The 27,288-nt window shown below is 44.8% G+C and overlaps 1 protein-coding gene across 2 annotated transcripts; it reads left to right on the top strand.

The window, feature by feature from the left end:
- The first annotated feature begins 1,901 nt into the window (after positions 1-1,901).
- LOC139550253 (cullin-3-like) lies at positions 1,902-27,078 on the top strand. 2 transcript variants are annotated; one of them, XM_071361010.1, is made up of 16 exons: positions 1,902-2,183; positions 5,161-5,358; positions 6,868-6,981; positions 8,700-8,860; positions 9,399-9,513; positions 10,229-10,457; positions 12,979-13,124; positions 13,626-13,802; positions 19,943-20,113; positions 20,426-20,533; positions 21,172-21,296; positions 21,391-21,487; positions 22,977-23,111; positions 23,279-23,465; positions 23,867-24,012; positions 25,811-27,078. In XM_071361010.1, exons 1-16 carry the CDS (start codon positions 2,124-2,126, stop codon positions 25,940-25,942), a joined length of 2,301 nt encoding a protein of 766 aa, XP_071217111.1. In that variant the 5' UTR covers positions 1,902-2,123; the 3' UTR covers positions 25,943-27,078. The 2 variants fall into 2 exon arrangements, with proteins under 2 accessions (XP_071217111.1, XP_071217112.1); XM_071361011.1 differs by lacking the exon at positions 25,811-27,078 and adding an exon at positions 24,077-24,212.
- The last annotated feature ends 210 nt before the right edge of the window (positions 27,079-27,288 follow it).

Genomic DNA, 27,288 nt, shown 5'->3' with positions numbered 1-27,288 from the left:
ATTGAAAAATAAAACATGTTAATGCTTTCACATAAAGGAAGATAGTTCCTACATGATGTGCTTGCTTTGTTATCCAACTGATCTTGTGTTCTTTCTGTTATCCTGTGAACACTGTTCATTGCTGCTTGCAGTTATATGTTTTGTTTGTAGCCTCATGTGTAGAATACATGGGATAATGCAATGCATTTGGCTATATAACATTTTACAATCTGTCTATTGCCTTATTCAGAGAGCATCGTCATGACTGTGAGAAGATATTCCATCTTCCAGTCCTTGGTCGATCATCGACCCAGGAGATTTTAATGTGACCAGGGTGCAGAGAGAGAGAGAGAGAGATGGAATAGCCCTCTGACGGAGGCACGGTGGACACTGGACAGCATAATGTGACATGTGAAGGTTGACATTTACTTAGTTGTTCCGTACATCACCTGACCCTCGCCTGACCCTCATCTTGTCGTGATGTGTGTTTTGTCCTATATTATTTTTTATTTTTTATTTTTTTAATCCCAGCCCCTGTCCCCGCTTGAGGCCTTTTGCCTTTTGCCTTTTGGTAGGCCGCCATTATAAATAAGAATTTGTTCTTAACTGACTTGCCTAGGTAAATAAAATAAAAAAATAACTATAGCCTTGGATTGACAAGAGCGTAACGTTACCCTCTTGTGGGTGTTTACTGTATTGCAGTGGAGGCTTGTTATCACATGGAGCCATCACCGGCTACTTTAATTCTCTGAGCAAATACCAACAGTAATTTTAACACAATTATTTTTGTGCATAGCCAAAATAATTAAAGTAATTCTTTAAAATGTCACCCGTCTCCATTTTCATTTCATCGTCTGATTTTGTATAAGGCCAAGTGTAACATCTAGACGTAGTCTAATATTCAGGCCAACAGTAACAACAGGTTCCAGGCCCATTTTAAGGGAAACAGTCTGAGGCAAATATGGGGGGGACAAGTAGCTTATTAAAGGTTCAAGGTTGAGATTTCCTTGTAATAATGGGTAACAGTACAAAACACCTACACAAAAGGCTTTTTAGATCGAAGTGCCTTCCTGAAGTGCAATAGTGCTTTCACAGGACTACAGGTTGCAAAACAAAAAACAGATCAACAACAGTGACAAACATAACCTACCTCTAAAACAGTTAGACTAGGCAACAACAGTAAAATAACAGTTAGACTAGGCAGTAACAGAACAGTAAAATAACAGTTAGACTTGGCAGTAAGACTAAATAACACACATAAGCCTATATTTACTTTAACAGTCACCTGGCGGGTTCAGAATCAACAAATCACAATTACCTCTCAGGACCTTTAGGACAAAATATTTTAGGCCTACCTGAAAAAAGGTTGCTTTTATACATTTCACATGGTAACTAAGGGTCTCCTTAAAGGAACAGACATTATGGTTCCTACCCTGTCACACTATTAGGCCTAGTGACATCACAAGGCCTAATAACAATAACAATTTACATTAGCACTGTGTCATGTTGTAGGCTTTTTGTAGGCTTTATGCACACTAGTATTTAAATAACAAAACAGCATGGATATCATGTGATGTGTATTGGCCAACTCGTCATAGTTGACAGGCCTAGTGCATGGGTACTGACTACTCAATAATGTAGCTAGGTAAGTATCTAGTGAGCACAAAGAAAGAATGCTAGATTTTGAAATGTGCATGTTTGTGTAATATTTTAAAAAATCCATGTCACCTCCAATTTTGGCCACCTGATAAAATGCAATATGATATGAACTGAATAGACAGTATACAAATACATTGTCCAGACTTGATACTGGGTTAAAGTTAATTGGATATATATCCAACTGGTGGAATGAGGATGAACATGCTATATCTTTTTGCAACATTATGTTTTCCATGGTTCATCTCGCGTGATTTCGGTTCGCAGTTACCACTGCCCTGTAGAAGCTTGTTGTCCGCCATCACTGCAAGGAGAAGCTAGGCAAAAATTGAGAGAAGAGGAGTGACAACAACAGCGCAGAGAGACGGACCCAAGCCCAAGGGGAAGGTCGAGGGGGATCTTTACCACTTTCCATTTGCAGGCATCCCTGTTGCAGCCTAAAATAGTATTTCATGATAACGTAGAGAAGACGGACGTACTAACTAATCATGTCCAACCTCAAAGGCGGCGTCAAGAAGGACACAAAGATGAGGATAAGAGCCTTTCCTGTAAGTATTGGCCGGGTACGCTGAGACGCAAGCACCGGGGATGTCATTTGCTAAAGACGGGCCTGGCTAGTTAGCTAAACATATACTTTGAAAATGTCACTGTCAGCTAACAACAACCTAGCTAACTTAGCTTCGTGTTGCGTAGATTCATATTCGCTAGTTTGCTAGCTAGCTTTGATTCGATAAGTTTCTGTTATTTGTTTAGTGCACATTGGAAAATATCTACTAGCTAACTATTCGTTAGCTAACTTGCGGTGTTATTGACAAACTAGTTTCTAGCTAGGTTGTTGGCTAGCTATGTACATTGGCAGCCAGCTAACTTTATTAGCTAGTTAGCAGAAACCTAGCTTGGTAACTAACTAGCTACCTGGTTAACGAAACTTTAAGTTCACTGTCTATCGTTAGCTAGTAACGTTAAGCTACCGGCTAACGTGCTAACGTTAGCTAGGACCTAGTCTAGGTAGCAGCTAACGTTAGCTAGTTCCTTAGCTGTGTAGCCAACTGCCCACCCGTAAAAACTGCCTGTAGCGTAGGCCTAACTTACTAACTCAGAAAGGGTATAACCAGAGTTTCTAAACTAATTTGTCAGTGTTTTTTTTAAATCTGTGTCATGATATTTAGCCTGACTATGTTGCAGAACTAGCTAAGCATGTATACCGATTGCTGTACGTTAGTTAACGTTAGTCTCTCTTTTTATGAGAGCAGTCCTACATTGTTGGATGCCAGACATTGGCTGTATGTGTGAAGGAATGACATTGCAGTCAGGGCCCTGGGCTTAGACAGTCAGGGGATGAGAGAGTACATTTCTATCTCGCACACACGCACAGTGTTACACTCTGACTGCTTGAATGCTGCAGGAACAACAGCAGCGGAATGGCCGTGCGAGTGCTTCTGTGACCACGCACTCAGTCTGTGCACCTGGACAGTAGCCAGGGTATGGGATATGCAGTTTTGTCTGCCTGCATACCTGCAGCAGCCCCACCTAATAATAACTGAGCAGGAGAAGGGATAAGCTTTTCATCTTACACAACTACTTGCCCCCCAGTTTATTCGGCCCATGTTCCAAATTTAGGCCCACCAAAGTGACTTTCAGTGTAGTGTTTGTGTTTAGGGCCTATGTGTTTGTTTGCGTCTCTGCATGCTTGGGCAGGCTTTAATTTAGACTGCCATGAAGAACTGGATTCTATTTAGGCAGTTTTCCCCTTTGCACATGTTGGTGCATCCTGTACCGCTCAGTTCAGTTGTTGGCCCTAATATAATAAAACAGATTATGTAATTACTTTGTAGAGGGTAGGCACTCACTGTAGAACAATGACTTGATGGCATGGCCCTCTCTCTCATTTTAAACTCTTTGACTCAGCCTATCTCTCTTTCTCCATCTCCCTCAATTACTCCTCATGTTAATGTGTGAGTTGAACATCCTTCTCTGGCGGACAAACAGCAATGAAGTCAATCAAAGTTACAGGTTCCAGCCCTCTCCTTGCCTGTCTAATAGGTGTATGGTTGTGGCTGGAGTGTTAATATGCTCTCTGATCAGGTGACGGGATCCCTGAGGTTTGAATGGCCAAAAGAATGGACATCTTGACAGGGTTTGATAGCTAGCTAAGCTGTTGTCATACTAATAAGCTATGGGGCAAAAAGACTTGACTCGTCTTGGCGCCTCTGCTGTGCCCACATGAATTTGAATCAGAATCATCTGTAGTTGATTTTCTTTTAATGTTATTGTCTGCATATTTTTTCCCCCTCACCTCATCTTGGAATTTTCCATTCTTCTGAACCTGCCTAGGGAAAGACAAGATACTTTCCCATAACAAATTCTCTCAGTAATTAATGATGTTATGCTAGCCTGTCTGTATAAACACAACTCCTGGTTTGTTCACTTTGTTGTAGTGATAGACCCTATCGGCATTAATAATGTCATAGATTATGATCATGTAGGCTAACGCAAGCAAATATATAATTTACTGCTATGTACACCCTACTCGTTCTACTATTGATAATTACCAATACTTCAAATATAAAAACACCTAGGCTTAGACCGACGTCATGCTATTTCTTACCCACCGGAGGTGATGTGACCTGGACACGTCAGCCTCTGTTGATGACCATCGTCCAGCCCAAGAACTACATGTACTTTTGTTTTTAAGCGTCTTTGAGATTATCTGTCAAATGAAAATCCCTAACTTAAATAAATATACTATTGTTTGTATTTAACTTATCGTGTGTTGTACCAGATAGATCTACTGTCTCTATTATATTATGACAGACCAGCTAGATCTACTGTCACTATTATATTATGACAAACCAGCTAGATCTACTGTCTCTATTATATTATGTCACAACCTACACAATAGTCCTAATACAGATGTTCTGACTACAATTAGCCTAGTCACTTGATTTCCTCATGCACCAACTCCTACCTTTTCTCTAACAATGAGAAACACAGACATCCCTAATAATACGCCAATGGCGTTGTCTCTTTGTTTCAAATGTGTCCAGACAAGGTGTGTTTCAACCACCATGATTGACTCACTGTGAAGTCATAATTGACTGTTTTTGTTTTTCATGTTATTGTCACTCAAGTTTTAGACCCTAGCTGCCACCTGTGGTTTATCAAAGAAAGCTCTTAGAACATTTGAGGCTTCAAATCCTCACTCAAATCACAAAAATGCATACTAGGTGCAGGGCCAGCTTGTCGGTGAGTCGTCGATCATAGCCATACCTAAACAGCTTTTGAGACTGTATAAAACATTGTAAGATCCTTATAAACTTGCATCATTGTTCTAACCCGATAGCAACCTCTAATGAATTACCAACATCTGTGCACTGCTGTCATATATCAATTGACAAAGATGTCATCTGTTCAGATTTTCAGAATGAGGAAACAATCCTTACTAAGAATGAACGGACACAGGTGAAAAGGGTTGAACTGTTCCGTTGTCATTGTTTTTTCATTGTGTCCGATTTCTCTCCCTAGATGACAATGGATGAGAAGTATGTCAACAACATCTGGGACCTTCTGAAGAACGCCATCCAGGAGATCCAGAGGAAGAACAACAGCGGCCTGAGCTTCGAGGAGCTCTACAGGAACGCCTACACCATGGTGCTGCACAAACACGGCGAGAAGCTCTACACGGGCCTGCGCGAGGTCGTCACCGAGCACCTCGTCAACAAAGTAAAGGACTACGCCTCCCACAATGCACCACTGTTTATCTTCTATAAATCATTTCCCATAATACGCTGTGAAAGTGACCATCCCTCACGCCTTGTAGTTTGGTTTTGATGGTCTTCAAGAGCAAAAGCATGTGAACGCAAATTAAAATCTTATTAAGAGGCATCTGGTAGAAGTAAATTTAATCCATAATCACAATATCATTTTATATATCGTAAATGACCGCACTTTCATGAATTTGAGGATATAATCTTGAATCCCGTTCAAAATAGTTTGTGACTGGGTATGGAAGTAAATCGGAATAGGTGTTGACTTTCACAGCGAATTAGGCCCAGGAGTTTCTCCTGGTCACGTGACCATGTGGGTCAAGAGAAACTCCTGGCCTTGGCTGTAACGTTTACCTTTTGTAACGGACAAAATTTGATATGCAAAATCAGCAGGGAACCTGTACACACACAACACAGTGCAATCCACTTTACAAATTAAGTACAGCACACAATGAAACAATCCCCCGTTCAGCTATAGATATAGATAGACGGATGATAGATCAGAGCTATATAGCCTACATGAAAGCTCACCACACTCAAAACAGAACCAGACAGACATACTTGATTAAACTCTTGTGATTGATTAGTATGGGAGCTGTAGCAGTGTATTCTGTCTGGGGACTAGGCTAATTCATATGAACCACCTGCACTGGAATGTAGTATTTGGCATCACCTTCTCTCATAAATATAACATTTAGCATACAGCAGGCCAGATAGCTGGGGTCATAACCTGTATGTCCACATGTTGTCAGTCTCCAGCTTTTCTAACACAGAGCCCTGGGTAGACGTTGCCCATAGGTACAGATCTAGGATCAGTTCATTCAATCTCATTTCTAACTTACACCATTAGGTTGGAAACTCCAAAAAATGTAGACACTGATCTCAAATGTTTTTGCCTTGGATCAGTGTCTACAGGCAACTTCAACATAGACAGACGCTATATCTTTACTAAGACTCTCAGTACTTATCTTATGTCTTTACTAAGACTCTCAGTACTTATCTTATGTCTTTACTAAGACTCTCGGTACTTATCTTATGTCTTTACTAAGACTCTCGGTACTTATCTTATGTCTTTACTAAGACTCTCAGTACTTATCTTATGTCTTTACTAAGACTCTCAGTACTTATCTTATGTCTTTACTAAGACTCTCAGTACTTATCTTATGTCTTTACTAAGACTCTCAGTACTTATCTTATGTCTTTACTAAGACTCTCAGTACTTATCTTATGTCTTTACTAAGACTCTCAGTACTTATCTTATATCTTTACTAAGACTCTCAGTACTTATCTTTTGTCTTTACTAAGACTCTCAGTACTTATCTTATGTCTTTACTAAGACTCTCAGTACTTATCTTATATCTTTACTAAGACTCTCAGTACTTATCTTATATCTTTACTAAGACTCTCAGTACTTATCTTTTGTCTTTACTAAGACTCTCAGTACTTATCTTATGTCTTTCCGCAGGTACGGGAAGATGTCCTAAACTCGTTAAACAATAACTTTCTGCAGACTTTGAATCAAGCGTGGAACGACCACCAGACAGCCATGGTCATGATCAGAGACATCCTGATGTACATGGTAGGTGGACTGCTTTAGGTCTAGTTCACGTGTCAAACTCATTCCACGGAGGGCCGAGTGTCTGCAGGTTTTCGCCCCACCCTTGTACTTGATTGATGAATTAAGGTCACTAACTAGTAAAGAACTCCCCTCACCTGGGTCTTAATTGAAAGTTTGACACTCCTGTTCTAGTGTGTTCTATGGTTATTGATGGAAGAACAACAGTTTTGCTGTTACACTGAATTGGAAGTGTCCAGTCCATGTCGACCATGCCAAGAAGCACAACTACTGTCTGTATACCAGGGATATGCTGGAAAATATGCATAGTTTACATGAATCTGCAGAATTCCCAAACCCCAGTCCTGAAGGATTATCCAGATGTCCTTTTAACCCGACAGGCCTAATCAGTAGTATTGCTTCTCCAGAAAGCTGTAGAGTTTTATCTCCCGTTTAGTGTTTTGTCTCCAGTGGTTTCCCTGAAGTGTAAATAATAGTTTCCTCGTATGAAAGAATGGCCCTGGGCAGACTCTCCTCAACGACGTGGCATGGCGGGGGTTGGGCGTGCCAGCCTTCTAGTTGCTGTTTGCCCTGTTTACCCTGGGCAGACTCTCCTCAACGACGTGGCATGGCGGGGGTTGGGCGTGCCAGCCTTCTAGTTGCTGTTTGCCCTGTTTACCCTGGGCAGACTCCTTAATGACACGTCATGGCAGGGGCGGGCCAGCCTTCTAGTTGCTGTTTGCCCTGTTTACCCTGGGCAGACTCCTCAACGACACGTCACGGCGGGGGTTGGGCGTGCCAGCCTTCTAGTTGCTGTTTGCCCTGTTTACCCTGGGCAGACTCTCCTTAATGACATGTCATGGCGGGGGTTGGGCGGGCCAGCCTTCTATTTGCTGTTTGCCCTGGGCAGACTCTCCTCAACGATGTGTCATGGCGGGGGTTGGGCGGGCCAGCCTTCTAGTTGCTGTTTGCCCTGGGCAGAACAAAGAACTTCTGTTTTATTTTTCCAGTTTTTTTGGGCAACTAGTGGCAACTCTGCTTGATTTACTTTGACAGTAAGGCCAACTGTCTGTGAGCTGTATGAGGTGGGGGACAATCCAGTGACACAGCCGCTATGGAGACTGCAGAATTCTCTCGGGATTCTTTTGTTTTTCTCTCTCCTTCTCCCCGCTCTCTCCCCCCACCCCTCTCAATTCAAAGGGCTTGATCTCTCTCTTCAATTCAAAGGGCTTTAGTGGCATGGGAAACATATGTTAACATTGCCAAAGCAAGTGACATGGATAATAAACAAAAGTGAAATAAACAATATAAAATGAACAGTAAACAGTACACTCACAAAAGTTTCAAATTAAGTTTGACCGTTTCCCTGCGTCCTGGGTCTCCAGTTAGCTGCCTGGCCCGCTCAGTGTTAGGTGCAGAAATGGGAAGATGATGTAGTGTTATTTTGGTAATAAAAACATCTAATCCCAGAACTGAGATTTCAGCCATATTTATTTTGTATCTGCCTAGTAGGCTATAGATTTGTATTGGTGAGTGTAACCAAGTACCAAGGACACCAGCCTATCAGGTATCATATGGCTTTTCAGTGCAAAAAATATGACATTTTTGGGTGTCCTCCCCCTTACCCGTTTTGAGTAAACTCTAACTGTGCAAGAATTTTCTCTTCAGAGGACAAAATATTCAAATGGGTTTTATTCTAACTTACCGGGCGCTCTAACGCGCTGTACTCCACTTGGCTCCAGGACCGGGTGTACGTGCAGCAGAACAACGTGGAGAACGTCTACAACCTGGGCCTGATCATCTTCAGAGACCAGGTGGTACGCTACGGCTGCATCCGAGACCACCTGCGACAGACCCTGCTGGACATGATCGCACGGGAGAGGAAAGGAGAGGTGGTGGACAGGTAAGGACTGTTCTGGGATCTGTCTAACAAAAGAAAGACCTGTATCTATTCACAGGGTCTGAGTATTAGTGCTGATCTGGGATCAGTTTTGCCTTTCCGATCATGATGACTGACTTGCTTTGTGTATACAGTCCCTGCTACTGTTGATCAGATAGTAGGTATTTTGTGGGGCTGGTGCGTAAGTCATACCCTAGGGGACAATGGCTGGCTGTGATGTGAGGTTTAAGCCCCTGAAACCACTTCTTTCTCTTTGGCTGTTTTTTTAATGTAGGCCTATGATAAGGGCAGTAGCACATCCTATTCACAGAGAACTGACCTTTCAATTTGGGAGATTAACTACTACATTAATACCCAACTCATCACCACTCTGGCAAATAGGTTTTACTCAGTGTTACTTCTTTAAAATTAAAATAAACTGTGGATGTTTTAAGGAGTCATAAAACTATAAATCCTATCGTATGGTTTTTATCTCTTTTTAAAGAGCGAAATCCCCCCCCCATAAATCTAGATCATGTGTTTATTCCTTGTGTGTGTACAGGGGAGCGATCAGGAACGCCTGTCAGATGCTGATGATTCTGGGTCTGGAGGGTAGGTCTGTGTACGAGGAAGACTTTGAGTCCCCCTTCTTAGAAATGTCTGCAGAATTCTTCCAGGTGGGTTGGGCAACATTTGACACACTCCTCTTTTTTTTTATATATATATTTTTTTGGTCCAGTCATTGTGACTGCTGAGATTTGTTTTATGATGTTGGCATGGATGCTAAAACCACAAAAACACGTAACCAAGCTATTACAAAACATTAAGCTGCGTTAAGTCAGTGGAGCTTCTCACTATCCTCATCTAACCCCATATAGCAACATTCCAACATATAGGTGACCTCTTGGTTTGTGGTCATCCAAATCCTGTTCATGAGTCGAAGCCCATCACTTCGTCATTTTGTGCTCCTCAACAATTGTCCACACTAATAAAATGCTTTTTAGTTTTCCGTTTTACATAAAATTGTATTGCCCTATCAACCTCTTCCAATTTCCACTTTGTTCTGTATCTGAAATACCTCTCTCACATCAAACCGTACCCTGTTCTACCCCCTCCTCAAACCGTACCCTGTTCTACCCCCCCCTCCTCAAACCGTACCCTGTTCTACCCCCCCTCTCCTCAAACCGTACCCTGTTCTACCCCCCCTCTCCTCAAACCGTACCCTGTTCTACCCCCTCTCCTCAAACCGTACCCTGTTCTACCCCCCCTCCTCAAACCGTACCCTGTTCTACCCCCTCCTCCTCAAACCGTACCCTGTCCTACCCCCTCCTCCTCAAACCGTACCCTGTCCTACCCCCTCCTCCTCAAACCGTACCCTGTCCTACCCCTCAGATGGAGAGCCAGAAGTTCCTAGCGGAGAACAGTGCCAGTGTGTACATCAAGAAGGTGGAGGCCCGGATCAACGAGGAGATCGAGCGGGTGCTGCACTGCCTGGACAAGTCCACAGAGGAGCCCATCGTCAAGGTGGTGGAACGGGAGCTCATCTCCAAACACATGAAGACCATCGTGGAGATGGAGAATTCCGGCCTGGTTCACATGCTCAAGAACGGCAAGACAGAAGGTGAACATGGAAAACAGGCTTGTTTTACAAGCAAAGGATTAAGACTGAATTGAGTTATAATCAAGACTAATGAGAACTTTACTTGTGTGTTTAATTATATCTGGAGACCTGGGCCCTTTTTTTCTTCAAAAAGCATCCCGAGTATGAGTGCTGAACACGTCATCCTGTCCATAGAATCTTTTTCACTGTGGTCTAAAAGAGGAAAACGTAATCCTAGATCAGCGTTCCCGTACTGAGACTTGGGCTGTGGGTGATTTTCATGTAAAAAGGTTGTCCGGACATAGGCATGTTATCCAGGGTTAATCAATGATTCTCCAGACCTAGCGATAGTCTTCTATCCAATCTTATTTTTTTGACTGTCCACGCTCATATCAGATTTGCACATTCCCACTGATGTAGCCTCTGAGGGACCAGTGTGAGTGTTGTATTAACAGTGTGTGTGGTGTGATTGTACCCCGGGCTACATTCCCACTGATGTAGCCTCTGAGGGACCAGTGTGAGTGTTGTATTAACAGTGTGTGTGGTGTGATTGTACCCCGGGCTACATTCCCACTGATGTAGCCTCTGAGGGACCAGTGTGAGTGTTGTATTAACAGTGTGTGTGGTGTGATTGTACCCCGGGCTACATTCCCACTGATGTAGCCTCTGAGGGACCAGTGTGAGTGTTGTATTAACAGTGTGTGTGGTGTGATTGTACCCCGGGCTACATTCCCACTGATGTAGCCTCTGAGGGACCAGTGTGAGTGTTGTATTAACAGTGTGTGTGGTGTGATTGTACCCCGGGCTACATTCCCACTGATGTAGCCTCTGAGGGACCAGTGTGAGTGTTGTATTAACAGTGTGTGTGGTGTGATTGTACCCCGGGCTACATTCCCACTGATGTAGCCTCTGAGGGACCAGTGTGAGTGTTGTATTAACAGTGTGTGTGGTGTGATTGTACCCCGGGCTACATTCCCACTGATGTAGCCTCTGAGGGACCAGTGTGAGTGTTGTATTAACAGTGTGTGTGGTGTGATTGTACCCCGGGCTACATTCCCACTGATGTAGCCTCTGAGGGACCAGTGTGAGTGTTGTATTAACAGTGTGTGTGGTGTGATTGTACCCCGGGCCACATTCCCACTGATGTAGCCTCTGAGGGACCAGTGTGAGTGTTGTATTAACAGTGTGTGTGGTGTGATTGTACCCCGGGCCACATTCCCACTGATGTAGCCTCTGAGGGACCAGTGTGAGTGTTGTATTAACAGTGTGTGTGGTGTGATTGTACCCCGGGCCACATTCCCACTGATGTAGCCTCTGAAGTAGCACACAGATGTAACGCTCATTTCCTGTCACTGTTACATAATATTTTCGGGGTGGTTGATAACGGCAAGTCGTGCACACAAACAAAAATCACTTTAGAGCATACAAAGGTGGCCACATATTGGAGCATCAGAATTGCGTTAGGATTGAGGTCCACGTATGGCCATGGTATGAATCTGAAGGCAAAATATCATATTCAATATATGTTTTGTTGTTGCTGTTCATACATTAGGAAAAATATCAGATTGGAAATAATTGGCAAAAGATCTGAATATGTTGCCTATGTAACCGTAGCCAATTAGGCACAATCTACCGGACACCCAAAGCTGATTAGTGAAGCTACTGGAGACAAAGTGAAACAGGGAGAGAAAAAATCTCTGCACACTTCCAGTCAGATCCACATTTATTTTAATTATAGCTGAGCTTTTGGTCAGTCGACCAATCGGAGCATATCTCCACAAACAATAGTGGGATAGAAGGCCACACAGAGAGCCAGAGATAATTAGACGCGTGTGTTAGTCTGAAGTACCCAAAAGGCCCACTAGATGTCATACTATCAGACAGGGATACAAATACTAGATAGTACAAGACCTATTATAGATGAGTTGACTGAATCAAACCCTCCTGTTGATGATTATCAAATCAGAGATAAATAAGTTAACTCTGTCACTCATGTATTTACTGGTTCACGTCAGTTCACTTTCTTGACTGGAATTTGCTTCAAACGCATTTCCTGAGCTCTGCATTTACCTCACAGATTAACTCTGAAACCAGACACGCAGAAATACAGACAGAGCCAGTGAATCTTTGACATCTAAACCAATGTCAAGTTCTGACTAGATCTGTGTATTGGTTTGAACTTCCTTCATAACTCATCTATTCTCCATTTTCCTCTCCCCCCCTTCCTCTCTCCCCCCCTTCCTCTCTCTCCCCCCCTTCCTCTCTCTCCCCCCCTTCCTCTCTCTCCCCCCTTCCTCTCTCTCCCCCCTTCCTCTCTCACCCCCTCTTCCTCTCTCCCTCCTTCCTCTCTCCCCCCCCTTCCTCTCTCTCCCCCCTTCCTCTCTCTCCCCCCTTCCCCTCTCTCCCCCCCTTCCCCTCTCTCCCCCCTTTCTCTCTCCCCCCTTCTTTCTCTCTCCCCCCTTCTTTCTCTCTCCCCCCTTCTTCCTCTCTCCCCCACTCTTCCTCTCCCCTCTCTTCCTTCTCTCTTTCTGTTGCGCTCCAGACCTGGGCTGTATGTACAAGCTGTTCAGCCGTGTGCCTAACGGCCTGAAGACCATGTGTGAGTGTATGAGCTCCTACCTGAGGGAGCAGGGCAAGGCTCTGGTGTCAGAGGAGGGAGAGGGCAAGAACCCTGTCGACTACATCCAGGTACGCTGGGCCTAACCTCAAATCAAAGATTGTCTGGCATTTTTATTCTCAGAACATGTCCATAACGATCAGGGCACAGATTATTTCCTGACCAGAAAGAACTCCAATATGAAGCTTTTTAAAAATAGTAACATTGGTAACTACCCCAATAAGCATTGAAGCTAAGGTTCCAGCCCACTCTTTTTAGGGAGTGTCTTTTGGTTATCAACAGCTTCCAGGAACGACACAATATCTTACAGTTATTCAGAAAATAAGCAAAAGGAATTAAACAACTATGTACGTAACTGCCAAGTGGTACAGTATTTGGAATTTCAGTACAGAAGAAAGATAATTGTTTACCACAATACCAATTATCTTTTTAGGGCATCCCCAAGAGTTAACACGTAAACCACTTGCAATCTCTATAGTATCTGTGTGTTTGTGTGTTATTACTTATTGTAAAGTGTGCTGTGATTTTTAATTCCCTTGAAGTAAAGTTGGATTTGATTCTCTGTCCTATAGGGCCTGTTGGATCTGAAGACGCGGTTCGACCGTTTCCTCCTGGAGTCGTTCAACAACGACCGACTCTTCAAGCAGACTATCGCCGGAGACTTTGAGTATTTCCTCAACCTCAACTCCCGCTCCCCAGAGTACCTCTCCCTCTTCATCGACGACAAGCTCAAGAAGGGAGTCAAAGGGGTACGTCAGTGTTCAACCTGCTAAATGTTATATTGTTACACTTCAATGGACTAATCTCATGTAGTATCCTACTTTCCATACCTACCCTACCTTCCCTACCTTCCGTACCTACCCTACCTTCCCTACCTTCCATACCTACCCTACCTTCCATACCTACCCTACCTTCCATACCTACCTACCCTACCTTCCATACCTTCCATACCTACCCTACCTTCCATACCTACCTACTCTACCTTCCATACCTACCCTACCTTCCATACCTACCTTCCATACCTACCCTACCTTCCATACAGTAATATACGTTCCGGCGCCGACCGAGATGGCCGCCTCGCTTCGCGTTCCTTGGAAAATATGCAGTATTTTGTTTTTTTATGTGTTATTTCTTACATCGGTACCCCAGGTAATCTTAGGTTTCATTACATACAGTCGGGAGGAACTACTGAATATACGATTAACGTCAACTCACCATCGTTATAACCAGGAATATGACTTTCCCGAAACGGATCCAGTGTTTTGCCTTCCACCCAATACAATGGATCTGATCCCAGCCGGGGACCCTATACGACGCCGTAAAAGGGGCAAACGTAGCGGTCTCCTGGTCAGGCTTCGGAGACGGGCACATCGCGCTCCACTCCCTAGCATACTACTCGCCAATGTCCAGTCTCTTGACAATAAGGTTGATGAAATCCGAGCACGGGTAACATTCCAGAGAGACATCAGGGATTGCAACGTGCTCTGCTTCACGGAAACATGGCTAACTCAAGAGACGCTAACGGAGTCGGTGCAGCCAGCTGGTTTCTTCACGCATCGCGCCGACAGAAACATACATCTTTCTGGTAAGAAGAGGGGCGGGGGGGTATGCCTTATGATTAACGAGACGTGGTGTGATCATCATAACAACACACAGGAACTCAAGTCATTCTGTTCACCTGATCTAGAACTCCTCACAATCAAATGTCGACCGCATTATCTACCAAGGGAATTCTCTTCGATCATAATCACAGCAGTATATATTCCCCCCCAAGCAGACACATCGATGGCCCTGAACGAACTTTATCTGACTCTTTGTAAACTGGAAACCACACACCCTGAGGCTGCATTCATCGTAGCTGGGGATTTTAACAAGGCTAATCTAAAAACAAAACTCCCTAAATTCTATCAGCATATCGATTGTGCTACCAGGGCTGGTAAAACCCTGGATCATTGCTATACTAACTTCCGCGACGCATATAAGGCCCTCCCCCCGCCCTCCTTTCGGAAAAGCTGACCACGACTCCATTTTGTTGATTCCAGCCTACAAACAGAAACTAAAACAACAAGCTCCCGCGCTCAGGTCTGTTCAACGCTGGTCCGACCAATCTGATTCCACGCTTCAAGACTGCTTCGATCACGCGGATTGGAATATGTTCCGCATTGCGTCCAACAACAACATGGACGAATATGCTGATTCGGTGAGCGAGTTCATTAGGAAGTGCATTGACGATGTCGTACCCACAGCAACGATTAAAACATTCCCAAACCAGAAACCGTGGATTGACGGCAGCATTCGCGTGAAACTGAAAGCGCGAACCACTGCTTTTAACCAGGGCAAGGTGACCGGAAACATGACCGAATACAAACAGTGTAGCTATTCTCTCCGCAAGGCAATCAAACAGGCTAAGTCCCAGTACAGAGACAAAATAGAGTCGCAATTCAACAGCTCAGACACAAGAGGTATGTGGCAGGGTCTACAGTCTATCACGGATTACAAAAAGAAAACCAGCCCCGTCGCGGACCAGGATGTCTTGCTCCCAGACAGGCTAAATAACTTTTTTGCCCGCTTTGAGGACAATACAGTGCCACTGACACGGCCCGCTACCAAAACCTGCGGGCTCTCCTTCACTGCAGCCGAGGTGAGTAAAACATTTAAACGTGTTAACCCTCGCAAGGCTGCAGGCCCAGACGGCATTCCCAGCCGCGTCCTCAGAGCATGCGCAGACCAGCTGGCTGGTGTGTTTACGGACATATTCAATCAATCCTTATCCCAGTCTGCTGTTCCCACATGCTTCAAGAGGGCCACCATTGTTCCTGTTCCCAAGAAAGCTAAGGTAACTGAGCTAAACGACTACCGCCCCGTAGCACTCACTTCCGTCATCATGAAGTGCTTTGAGAGACTAGTCAAGGACCATATCACCTCCACCCTACCGGACACCCTAGACCCACTCCAATTTGCTTACCGACCCAATAGGTCCACAGACGACGCAATCGCAACCACACTGCACACTGCCCTAACCCATCTGGACAAGAGGAATACCTACAGTGGGGAGAACAAGTATTTGATACACTGCCGATTTTGCAGGTTTTCCTACTTACAAAGCATATAGAGGTCTGTAATTTTTATCATAGGTACACTTCAACTGTGAGAGACGGAATCTAAAACAAAAATCCAGAAAATCACATTGTATGATTTTTAAGTAATTAATTAGCATTTTATTGCATGACATAAGTATTTGATACATCAGAAAAGCAGAACTTAATATTTGGTACAGAAACCTTTGTTTGCAATTACAGAGATCATACGTTTCCTGTAGTTCTTGACCAGGTTTGTACACACTGCAGCAGGGATTTTGGCCCACTCCTCCTCCATACAGACCTTCTCCAGATCCTTCAGGTTTCGGGGCTGTCGCTGGGCAATACGGACTTTCAGCTCCCTCCAAAGATTTTCTATTGGGTTCAGGTCTGGAGACTGGCTAGGCCACTCCGGGACCTTGAGATGCTTCTTATGGAGCCACTCCTTAGTTGCCCTGGCTGTGTGTTTCGGGTCGTTGTCATGCTGGAAGACCCAGCCATGACCCATCTTCAATGCTCTTACTTAGGGAAGGAGGTTGTTGGCCAAGATCTCGCGATACATGGCCCCATCCATCCTCCCCTCAATACGGTGCAGTCGTCCTGTCCCCTTTGCAGAAAAGCATCCCCAAAGAATGATGTTTCCACCTCCATGCTTTACGGTTGGGATGGTGTTCTTGGGGTTGTACTCATCCTTCTTCTTCCTCCAAACACGGCGAGTGGAGTTTAGACCAAAAAACTCAATTTTTGTCTCATCAGACCACATGACCTTCTCCCATTCCTCCTCTGGATAATCCAGATGGTCATTGGCAAACTTCAGACGGTCCTGGACATGCGCTGGCTTGAGCAGAGGGACCTTGCGTGCACTGCAGGATTTTAATCCATGACGGCGTAGTGTGTTACTATTGGTTTTCTTTGAGACTGTGGTCCCAGCTCTCTTCAGGTCATTGACCAGGTCCTGCCGTGTAGTTCTGGGCTGATCCCTCACCTTCCTCATGATCATTGATGCCCCACGAGGTGAGATCTTGCATGGAGCCCCAGACCGAGGGTGATTGACCGTCATCTTGAACTTCTTCCGTTTTCTAATAATTGCGCCAACAGTTGTTGCCTTCTCACCAAGCTGCTTGCCTATTGTCCTGTAGCCCATCCCAGCCTTGTGCAGGTCTACAATTTGATCCCTGATGTCCTTACACAGCTCTCTGGTCTTGGCCATTGTGGAGAGGTTGGAGTCTGTTTGATTGAGTGTGTGGACAGGTGTCTTTTATACAGGTAACGAGTTCAAACAGGTGCAGTTAATACAGGTAATGAGTGGAGAACAGGAGGGCTTCTTAAAGAAAAACGAACAGGTCTGTGAGAGCCGGAATTCTTACTGGTTGGTAGGTGATCAAATACTTATGTCATGCAATAAAATGCAAATTAATTACTTAAAAATCATACAATGTGATTTTCTGGATTTTTGTTTTAGATTCCGTCTCTCACAGTTGAAGTGTACCTATGATAAAAATTACAGACCTCTACATGCTTTGTAAGTAGGAAAACCTGCAAAATCGGCAGTGTATCAAATACTTGTTCTCCCCACTGTATGTGAGAATGCTGTTCATCGATTACAGCTCAGCATTTAACACCATAGTACCCTCCAAACTCGTCATCAAGCTCGAGACCCTGGGTCTCGACCCCGCCCTGTGCAACTGGGTCCTGGACTTCCTGACGGGCCGCCCCCAGGTGGTGAGGGTAGGTAACAACATCTCCACCCCGCTGATCCTCAACACTGGGGCCCCACAAGGGTGCGTTCTGAGCCCTCTCCTGTACTCCCTGTTCACCCACGACTGCGTGGCCATGCACGCCTCCAACTCAATCATCAAGTTTGCGGATGACACTACAGTGGTAGGCTTGATTACCAACAACGACGAGACGGCCTACAGGGAGGAGGTGAGGGCCCTCGGAGTGTGGTGTCAGGGAAATAACCTCACACTCAACGTCAACAAAACAAAGGAGATGATTGTGGACTTCAGGAAACAGCAGAGGGAGCACCCCCCTATCCACATCGACGGGTCAGTAGTGGAGAAGGTGGAAAGTTTTAAGTTCCTCGGTGTACACATCACGGACAAACTGAATTGGTCCACCCACACAGACAGCGTTGTGAAGAAGGCGCAGCAGCGCCTCTTCAACCTCAGGAGGCTGAAGAAATTCGGCTTGTCACCAAAAGCACTCACAAACTTCTACAGATGCACAATCGAGAGCATCCTGTCGGGCTGTATCACCGCCTGGTACGGCAACTGCTCCGCCCACAACCGTAAGGCTCTCCAGAGGGTAGTGAGGTCTGCAGAACGCATCACCGGGGGCAAACTACCTGCCCTCCAGGACACCTACACCACCCGATGTCACAGGAAGGCCATAAAGATCATCAAGGACAACAACCACCCAAGCCACTGCCTGTTCACCCCGCTATCATCCAGAAGGCGAGGTCAGTACAGGTGCATCAAAGCAGGGACCGAGAGACTGAAAAACAGCTTCTATCTCAAGGCCATCAGACTGTTAAACAGCCACCACTAACATTTAGCGGCCGCTGCCAACATACTGACTCAACTCCAGCCACTTTAAAAATGGGAATTGATGGAAATTATGTAAAAATGTACCACTAGCCACTTTAAACAATGCCACTTAATATAATGTTTACATACCCTACATCACCCATATCATATGTATATGTATATACTGTAGTCTATATCATCTACTGCATATTGCCATCTTTATGTAATACATGTACCACTAGCCACTTTAAACTATGCCACTTTATGTTTACATACCCTACAGTACTCATCTCATATGTATATACCGTACTCTATACCATCTACTGCATCTTGCCTATGCCGTTCTGTACCATCACTCATTCATATATCTTTATGTACATATTCTTTATCCCTTTACACTTGTGTGTATAAGGTAGTAGTTGTGGAATTGTTAGGTTAGATTACTTGTCGTTATTACTGCATTGTCGGAACTAGAAGCACAAGCATTTCGCTACACTCGCATTAACATCTGCTAACCATGTGTATGTGACTAATAAAATTTGATTTGATTTGATACCTACCTTCCATACCTACCCTACCTTCCATACCTACCATACCTACCCTACCTTCCATACCCACCCTACCTTCCATACCAACCCTACCTTCCATACCTACCCTACCTTCCATACCTACCTTCCATACCTACCCTACCTTCCATACCTACCTTCCATACCTTCCCTACCTACCCTACCTTCCCTACCTTCCATACCTACCCTACCTTCCATACCTACCATACCTACCCTACCTTCCATACCTACCCTACCTTCCATACCTACCCTACCTTCCATACCTACCCTGACTTCCATACCTTCCATACCTACCCTACCTTCCATACCTACCCTACCTTCCATACCTACCCTACCTTCCATACCTTCCATATCTATCCTACCTTCATTACCATACCTACCCTACCTTCATTACCATACCTACCCTACCTTCATTACCATACCTACCCTACCTGCATTACCATACCTTCCATACCTACCCTACCTACCCTACCTTCATTACCATACCTACCCTACCTGCATTACCATACCCTCCATACCTACCCTACCTTCCATACCTACCCTACCTTCATTACCATACCTACCCTACCTGCATTACCATACCCTCCATACCTACCCTACCTTCCAGGACCACGTAGAGACGTGGTTCTGGACAGGGAACACAGCATAAAAATACGCTTTTATTAAAGGAAAACTATTCAAACCAATATCCTAACTGTCTGTCTGTCTGGGTCTCCAGCTGACAGAACAGGAGGTGGAGTCCATCCTGGACAAGGCCATGGTTCTCTTCCGGTTCATGCAGGAGAAGGATGTGTTTGAGCGGTACTACAAACAGCACCTGGCCCGGAGGCTGCTCACCAACAAGAGTGTCTCCGACGACTCTGAGAAGAACATGATCTCTAAGCTGAAGGTGAGGAGATGAACTGCGGCCAATTACACATTGACATTTCAGACCCAATATATTACTAATTCATTTGATTTTAATTAGATTATTACGTATTAATCAGGATTTCAGGATGTTCTTGACTTGTACAGACTCAGTACAGACTCTTGTACAGACTCTTACATCTCTCAGCATTAGAATGGACTGGTAGTTGTTTGACCTGGTTTTCCATATGGTGCTGGTCCCAACCCTGAACATGTGACTCGCTGTGCTGTGTGACTCGCTGTGCTGTGTGACTCGCTGTGCTGTGTGACTCGCTGTGCTGTCTTCTCTGTGTAGACTGAGTGTGGCTGTCAGTTCACCTCTAAACTGGAAGGGATGTTCAGAGACATGAGCATCTCCAACACCACCATGGACGAGTTCAGACAACACCTACAGTCCACGGGGGTAAGACTGTTATACCTCCACACACACACCCCTAACAGTCCACATTAACACACACACACACCCCTAACAGTCCACATTAACACACACACACACACCTAACAGTCCACATTAACACAGACACACACACCCCTAACAGTTCACACACACACCCCTAACAGTCCACATTAACACACACACACACACCTAACAGTCCACATTAACACACACACACCTAACAGTCCACATTAACACACACACACACACCCCTAACAGTTCACACACACCCCCCTAACAGTCCACATTAACACACACACACACACACCTAACAGTCCACATTAACACACACACACCTAACAGTCCACATTAACACACACACACACACACACACACACACCCCTAACAGTCCACATTAACACACACACACACACCTAACAGTCCACATTAACACACACACACACACACACACACACACACACACCCCTAACAGTTCACACACACACCCCTAACAGTCCACATGTATAAGATATGATAAAAGTACTATTTCCATCATATGAAAAACTGGCATTGCCACAACATGTCTTGTTTCTGTGTTATAAACCCTGGACTCTTCCTGTGTGTCTTGGTTCTCCTTTTCATGTTGTGACTGCTGTTTCTCCCAGCTGTCTCTAGGGGGTGTCGACCTCACAGTAAGAGTACTCACCACTGGCTATTGGCCCACACAGTCGGCCACGCCCAAATGCACCATCCCCCCCTCCCCGAGACACGCCTTCGAGGTCTTCAGAAGGTACCAGCCATCCTCTGAGCCTCATCGATGGATCTGTTATCTATTACATGTGTCTTCCACAGTGCAGTTCATTTAATATATATTCTTCTGTTAGGTTCTACTTGGCCAAACACAGTGGCAGACAGTTGACCCTCCAGCATCACATGGGCTCAGCAGACCTCAACGCTACCTTCCACGGCCCCATCAAGAAGGTAAAGGTTTCCTGTCGGCAATAAGGCATGGGGGGCCTTCTCAGAATGACATGAACTGTAGCTTTCCTGTTGTATGTTAATGTCAATACTGTTTTACATTTCTCTCTCCTCTCTCCCGTCTCTTAACCCTTCTCTACCTCTCTCCCTTCTCTTAACCCTTCTCTACCTCTCTCCCGTCTCTTAACCCTTCTCTACCTCTCTCCCGTCTCTTAACCCTTCTCTACCTCTCTCCCGTCTCTTAACCCTTCTCTACCTCTCTCCCGTCTCTTAACCCTTCTCTACCTCTCTCCCGTCTCTTAACCCTTCTCTACCTCTCTCCCGTCTCTTAACCCTTCTCTACCTCTCTCCCGTCTCTTAACCCTTCTCTACCTCTCTCCCGTCTCTTAACCCTTCTCTACCTCTCTCCCGTCTCTTAACCCTTCTCTACCTCTCTCCCTTCTCTACCTCTCTCCCTTCTCTACCTCTCTCCCTTCTCTACCTCTCTCCCTTCTCTACCTCTCTCCCTTCTCTACCTCTCTCCCTTCTCTACCTCTCTCCCTTCTCTACCTCTCTCCCTTCTCTACCTCTCTCCCTTCTCTACCTCTCTCCCTTCTCTACCTCTCTCCCTTCTCTACCTCTCTCCCTTCTCTACCTCTCTCCCTTCTCTACCTCTCTCCCTTCTCTACCTCTCTCCCTTCTCTACCTCTCTCCCTTCTCTACCTCTCTCCCTTCTCTACCTCTCTCCCTTCTCTCCCTTCTCTTAACCCTTCTCTACCTTCTCTTAACCCTTCTCTACCTTCTCTTAACCCTTCTCTACCTCTCTCCCTTCTCTTAACCCTTCTCTACCTCTCTCCCGTCTCTTAACCCTTCTCTACCTCTCTCCCGTCTCTTAACCCTTCTCTACCTCTTTCTACCTGTACTTCTGGTCACTCTGTCTCAATTCAAGGGGCTTTATTGGCATGGGAAACATATGTTGACATTACCAAATTAAGTGAAATGGATAATAAACAAAAGTGAAAAACAAAAATGTACAGTAAACATTACACTCACAGAAGTTCCAAAAGAATAAAGACATTTCAAATGATGACAGTACAAAAGGGAAAATAAATCAGCATAAATATGGGTTTTTATTTACAATGGTGTTTGTTCTTCACTTATTTTCTTGTGGTAACAGGTCACAGATCTTGCTGCTGTGATGGCACACTGTGGTATTTCACCCAGTAGATATGGGAGTTTATCAAAATTGGGTTTGTTTTCGAAGTCTTTGTGGATCTGTGTAATCTGAGGGAAATATGTCTCTAATATGGTCATACATTGGGCAGGAGGTTAGGAAGTGTAGCTCAGTTTCAACCTCATTTTGTGGGCAGTGTGCACATAGCCTGTCTTCTCTTGAGAGCCATGTCTGCCTACAGCGGCCTTTCTCAATAGCAAGGCCATGCTCACTGAGTCTGTACATAGTCCAAGCTTTCCTTAAGTTTGGGTCAGTCACAGTCTCTTTCTGTCTCTCCAGGAGGATGGTTCGGAGGTAGGAGTGGGAGGAGCCCAGGTGACGGGCTCTAACACCAGGAAGCACATACTGCAGGTCTCCACCTTCCAGATGACCATCCTCATCCTCTTCAACAACAGAGAAAAGTCCACGTTCGAGGTAAGAGCCAGATACAGGTCAGTCTCCATCACATGAAAGTGTTAGAATTCACAGATAAAGATGGCACGCTGAAAAAAATCATCTTCTTTCCTCCTCTCCCATTTTCTGCTTCCCTTTCTCCTCCTTTACACTCTCTCCCTCTCTGTCCCCCTCCTCCCCCACTGTAGGAGATCCAGCAGGAGACGGATATACCGGAGAGGGAGCTGGTGCGAGCGCTGCAGTCGCTGGCTTGCGGGAAGCCCACCCAGCGCGTCCTCACCAAGGAGCCCAAGTCCAAGGAGATCGAGAATGGCCACGTGTTTACAGTCAACGATCAGTTTACCTCCAAGCTGCACAGAGTCAAAATACAGACAGGCGAGTGTGTCTGTCTGTTATTCTAATAGGTTTTCTAAATGATAAAAAGAGCCATATCACAGTGGTCTTCTGGTCTGGGGAGCTACAGGCTTAGGGTGTCATCTTCTAACTATTGCTCATTTAACCTCTGGGCATGTTGAACTTTGACTTTGCCCTGAGATGTGTTCAGCAGGACGCGCAGATAGAGCTATGGTATTTAGAACAAACATGCTTCTCTGACATGTCGAGTTTTGCAAAATAATTGGCTCTATTTGTGGTATTTCTATCTGCAACGTTCGACAACGTCTGGCTACTGAACGTGGCCTTGTGCTGAGGTTGCTATCTCCCCCCCTCCCTCCGCCGAGGTTGCCCCCCCTCCCTCCGCCGTGCTAAGGTTGCTGTCTCTCTCTCCCTCCCTCCAGTCGCTGCTAAGCAGGGCGAGTCGGACCCTGAGAGGAAGGAGACGCGGCAGAAGGTGGACGACGACAGAAAGCATGAGATCGAGGCGGCCATCGTCCGCATCATGAAGTCCAGGAAGAGGATGCAGCACAACGTCCTGGTAGCGGAGGTGGGTGCGGCCTTAACGTCCTGGTAGCGGAGGTGGGTGCGGCCTTAACGTCCTGGTAGCGGAGGTGGGTGCGGCCTTAACGTCCTGGTAGCAGAGGCCTTAACGTCCTGGTAGCAGAGGCCTTAACGTCCTGGTAGCAGAGGCCTTAACGTCCTGGTAGCAGAGGCCTTAACGTCCTGGTAGCAGAGGCCTTAACGTCCTGGTAGCAGAGGCCTTAACGTCCTGGTAGCAGAGGCCTTAACGTCCTGGTAGCAGAGGCCTTAACGTCCTGGTAAGAGGTGGGTTGTTTCCTGGACACAGAGTAAGCGTAGGCCTATATGGCATCCATAGAGATTCTAACGGTAAGTGGTAGTGTTACCATGGAGATAGCCTTTCAGCAGTTAAGCAAATCAAATGGAGGCTTCCTCTCCCCTCCTTTTGAAGAAGTTCTAAGGTAATTGAGGAGAGAGAAAGTGGAGAAAAAAGCGATTTTATGAAATGAGAAGCTCCTTCTCTCGTGCGTCATCAGTTAAATGACGTTTACAGGGGTGGATCCCAAAATACATGTGTGAAGGGATTAAAACAAGTTGGTTGTGCAAGACATTTTCTATGTAAAACCTTAAGAGGCATATTGTTTTAACACGTCTGTATGCTTTTCTCCTTCAGACAAAACAAACGCTGATTCAAAGGGGGTGTGGCAGATTTCAAATCTCTTCCAATAAAGACTCGTAGTATGACTCTTCTTGATGAAAGGTCGCTATAGAGGAGGGGAGGAGCCTCTTCCGTTCTCCTACTAACCAATTTACATTCATCTAGTAGACCACTTATCAGTTTCTGGGGTTACTGTGGACAGAGGAGAAAGGGTGGAGGACGGACCTTTGCCCTAGACTAAAAAATAACTAGCTCAATGGGAGAATTTCCATTTGAGTCTGTTTAGGGAAACCGGCCCATGGGGTCTGGAGAGAACTCTCTGCCTTGACCTCCGCTAGCTGTACTGTCCTGGACTTGGTTTATCTCACAGGGACAACACACATTGTTCAATATTTCAGACCAAAAGGCGCTGTGTGGCCAATCTGTTGTCTGCATTGGCCGTGCAGCAGTAAGGGTGATGGGGCCACTGCAGAAGTCAGGGCGTTCCTACTTCTCAGAGCAGAGCTGTTGTCAAGGAAGTGGGTTTGTGTTTATACAGGACCGCCCTCACCTTCCGTCAACCAATCATGTCAATGCGTAGTTTTACGGAGCCCGCTGCATTGTTACGAAATGTGCACGGCAATGCAGTATGGAGCTCAATTTGGCCTCTGCGTGCTTCCGGAGGCTCCGCAACGCCCTCCATATGGAACCACCGACCACATTTTCGGATCGAGCATAAATTGTCTCTGAGCCAGCTGGTAAATTTCCATCTGTTGTCCATTCAGTCCCTCGTCATAGCACGTGTAGGGTTGGTGTGCAGCCAGGTTTGGAAGATCGTTTTTATTGTTAAAATCTGCATCCCTAGATCATTTCTGAGTCAATTCTGTTGAATATAAGATTTTTTCAATTTTAATTTTTACATGGAAATGTTTATCCCTGCAGTATTTCAGTGAGTACTTTGAGGTAACTTTTGCAACGTGAGTACCGCCAATCATCTCAGTGCTATTCTTTCACCAATCATGTTATAGTTTTTAATGAAAATACACTTCCTCAGAACTTGGATATTTCGGGACATAAAATTTCAGTACAGAACATTAACACATGATATTTCAAGGACATTTCAGCACAGTCTCTTGAACCAGAGAAACGATAGTGTGTAATAGTGTTATTGTACTGCCTTTCTCCCCAGGTCACCCAGCAGCTGAGGGCCCGGTTCCTCCCCAGCCCTGTGGTCATTAAGAAGCGCATTGAAGGACTCATAGAGAGAGAATACTTGGCACGGACGCCTGAGGACCGCAAAGTCTACACCTACGTTGCATAAGAGGAGAGGAGCGTTGTGGGAGAGGAGAAATGGATTGAGGGGAGGTTTTTTTGGAGGGGGGGGGGGGGTGTTGTACGCATGGACTGGGAAGTTCCTTTTTAAAAGATAAACGCTGGGAAGCTGACTCCTCCCTTTACAAAAATGACAAAAACCAGAAGTAAATGGCAAAAAAAATAATACAAAAAAAAAAATCCATGAAGTGTTGTAGATTTTTTTTCTATCAGGCCAACTACTATTACTCTTGCTCCCTGTGAGAATTTCAACATGGATGGATTCCAGCTTTTCACCGTTTTACCCTTGTAGAGATCAACCTTAAAGAATCCCTTGGGAAAGATGTGAATGCACCACTTTTTTTTAAAATTTTTTTGGTTTTCAATACTGTATAAAAATGAGAATGAATTATTAAAAACAAAACAGCAAATGTGGATTGCTGCAACAAAAAAAAATGGAATATTGAGGTTTTATTTCTTAACCAACAATTATTTAATGCTGATCCTTCAGGCTAAAACTAGCTACAAAATCGTTGAATTCAAGTGTGTCCTGTGTCCTGAGTTTCAGACAGGGATATACTCAATCTGTGTTTAAGGCCAAGTGTCTTTCATTGGTAATAAAGAAATCAGGACAGGTTAGAGGTACTTAAAGCTAGAATCCTTAGTTGCTACATCTATTTTTTTAAACTTATTTTTACCCATTTAATCCTAATGAAAAAGCTTCAAATTCCTCATGAGCTCAGTTCAGCTATTGTGTCCCATTTTGTAAACAAAAACATGGTTAAAAATGTTATTTTGATATCCTGGATGGTCAGTCCTTGCATCCATAAGCTCTGTTTATGAATGAGTGGCTACATTTTTTTCCAGGCCCGTCCCTCAGCTAGGATTCTAGCTTAAGAGACAAATGAGCGACCATGAATGTGTCAGGATGAGCTATCTACCACCTCATGGCTGTTGGTCATATACTGAAGCTTTGCATTACCTTAACACAGTGAAAAGTACAAAGGGGAGAATTCCATTTACATCAATGACTGAAGTGAACATTTAACTTTAGTGGAAGTTGGGATTCTACACTGAACAGAAATACAAACGGAACGTGTAAAGTGATGGTTACAAGAGCTGAAATAAAATATTCCAGAAATGTTTCATATGCACGAAAAGCTTATTTCTCTAAAATTGTGAACAAATGTTCACATGGCTGTTAGTGAGCATTTTTCCTTTGCCAAGATAATCCATCCACGTGACAGGTGTGGCATATCAAGAAGCTGTTTAAACAGCATGATCATTACATAGGTGCACCTTGTGCTGTGGACAAAATACAATCTTATAGTGTGTTGTACATAACTACTGTAACCA

This window comes from Salvelinus alpinus, chromosome 23, assembly GCF_045679555.1.
Source record: "Salvelinus alpinus chromosome 23, SLU_Salpinus.1, whole genome shotgun sequence".
Lineage (NCBI taxonomy): Eukaryota > Metazoa > Chordata > Actinopteri > Salmoniformes > Salmonidae > Salvelinus > Salvelinus alpinus.
This window is presented reverse-complemented; position numbering and strand designations above follow the sequence as displayed.

Bases quoted from the DNA above. Each gene is read 5' to 3' on its own strand.
- LOC139550253 (XM_071361010.1), top strand. From the start codon at position 2,124: ATGTCCAACCTCAAAGGCGGCGTCAAGAAGGACACAAAGATGAGGATA. The intron at 21,488-22,976 runs GTAAAGGTTTCC...CTGTCTCTCCAG, and splicing joins TCCACGGCCCCATCAAGAAG to GAGGATGGTTCGGAGGTAGG. The intron at 24,013-25,810 runs GTGGGTGCGGCC...CTTTCTCCCCAG, and splicing joins ACAACGTCCTGGTAGCGGAG to GTCACCCAGCAGCTGAGGGC.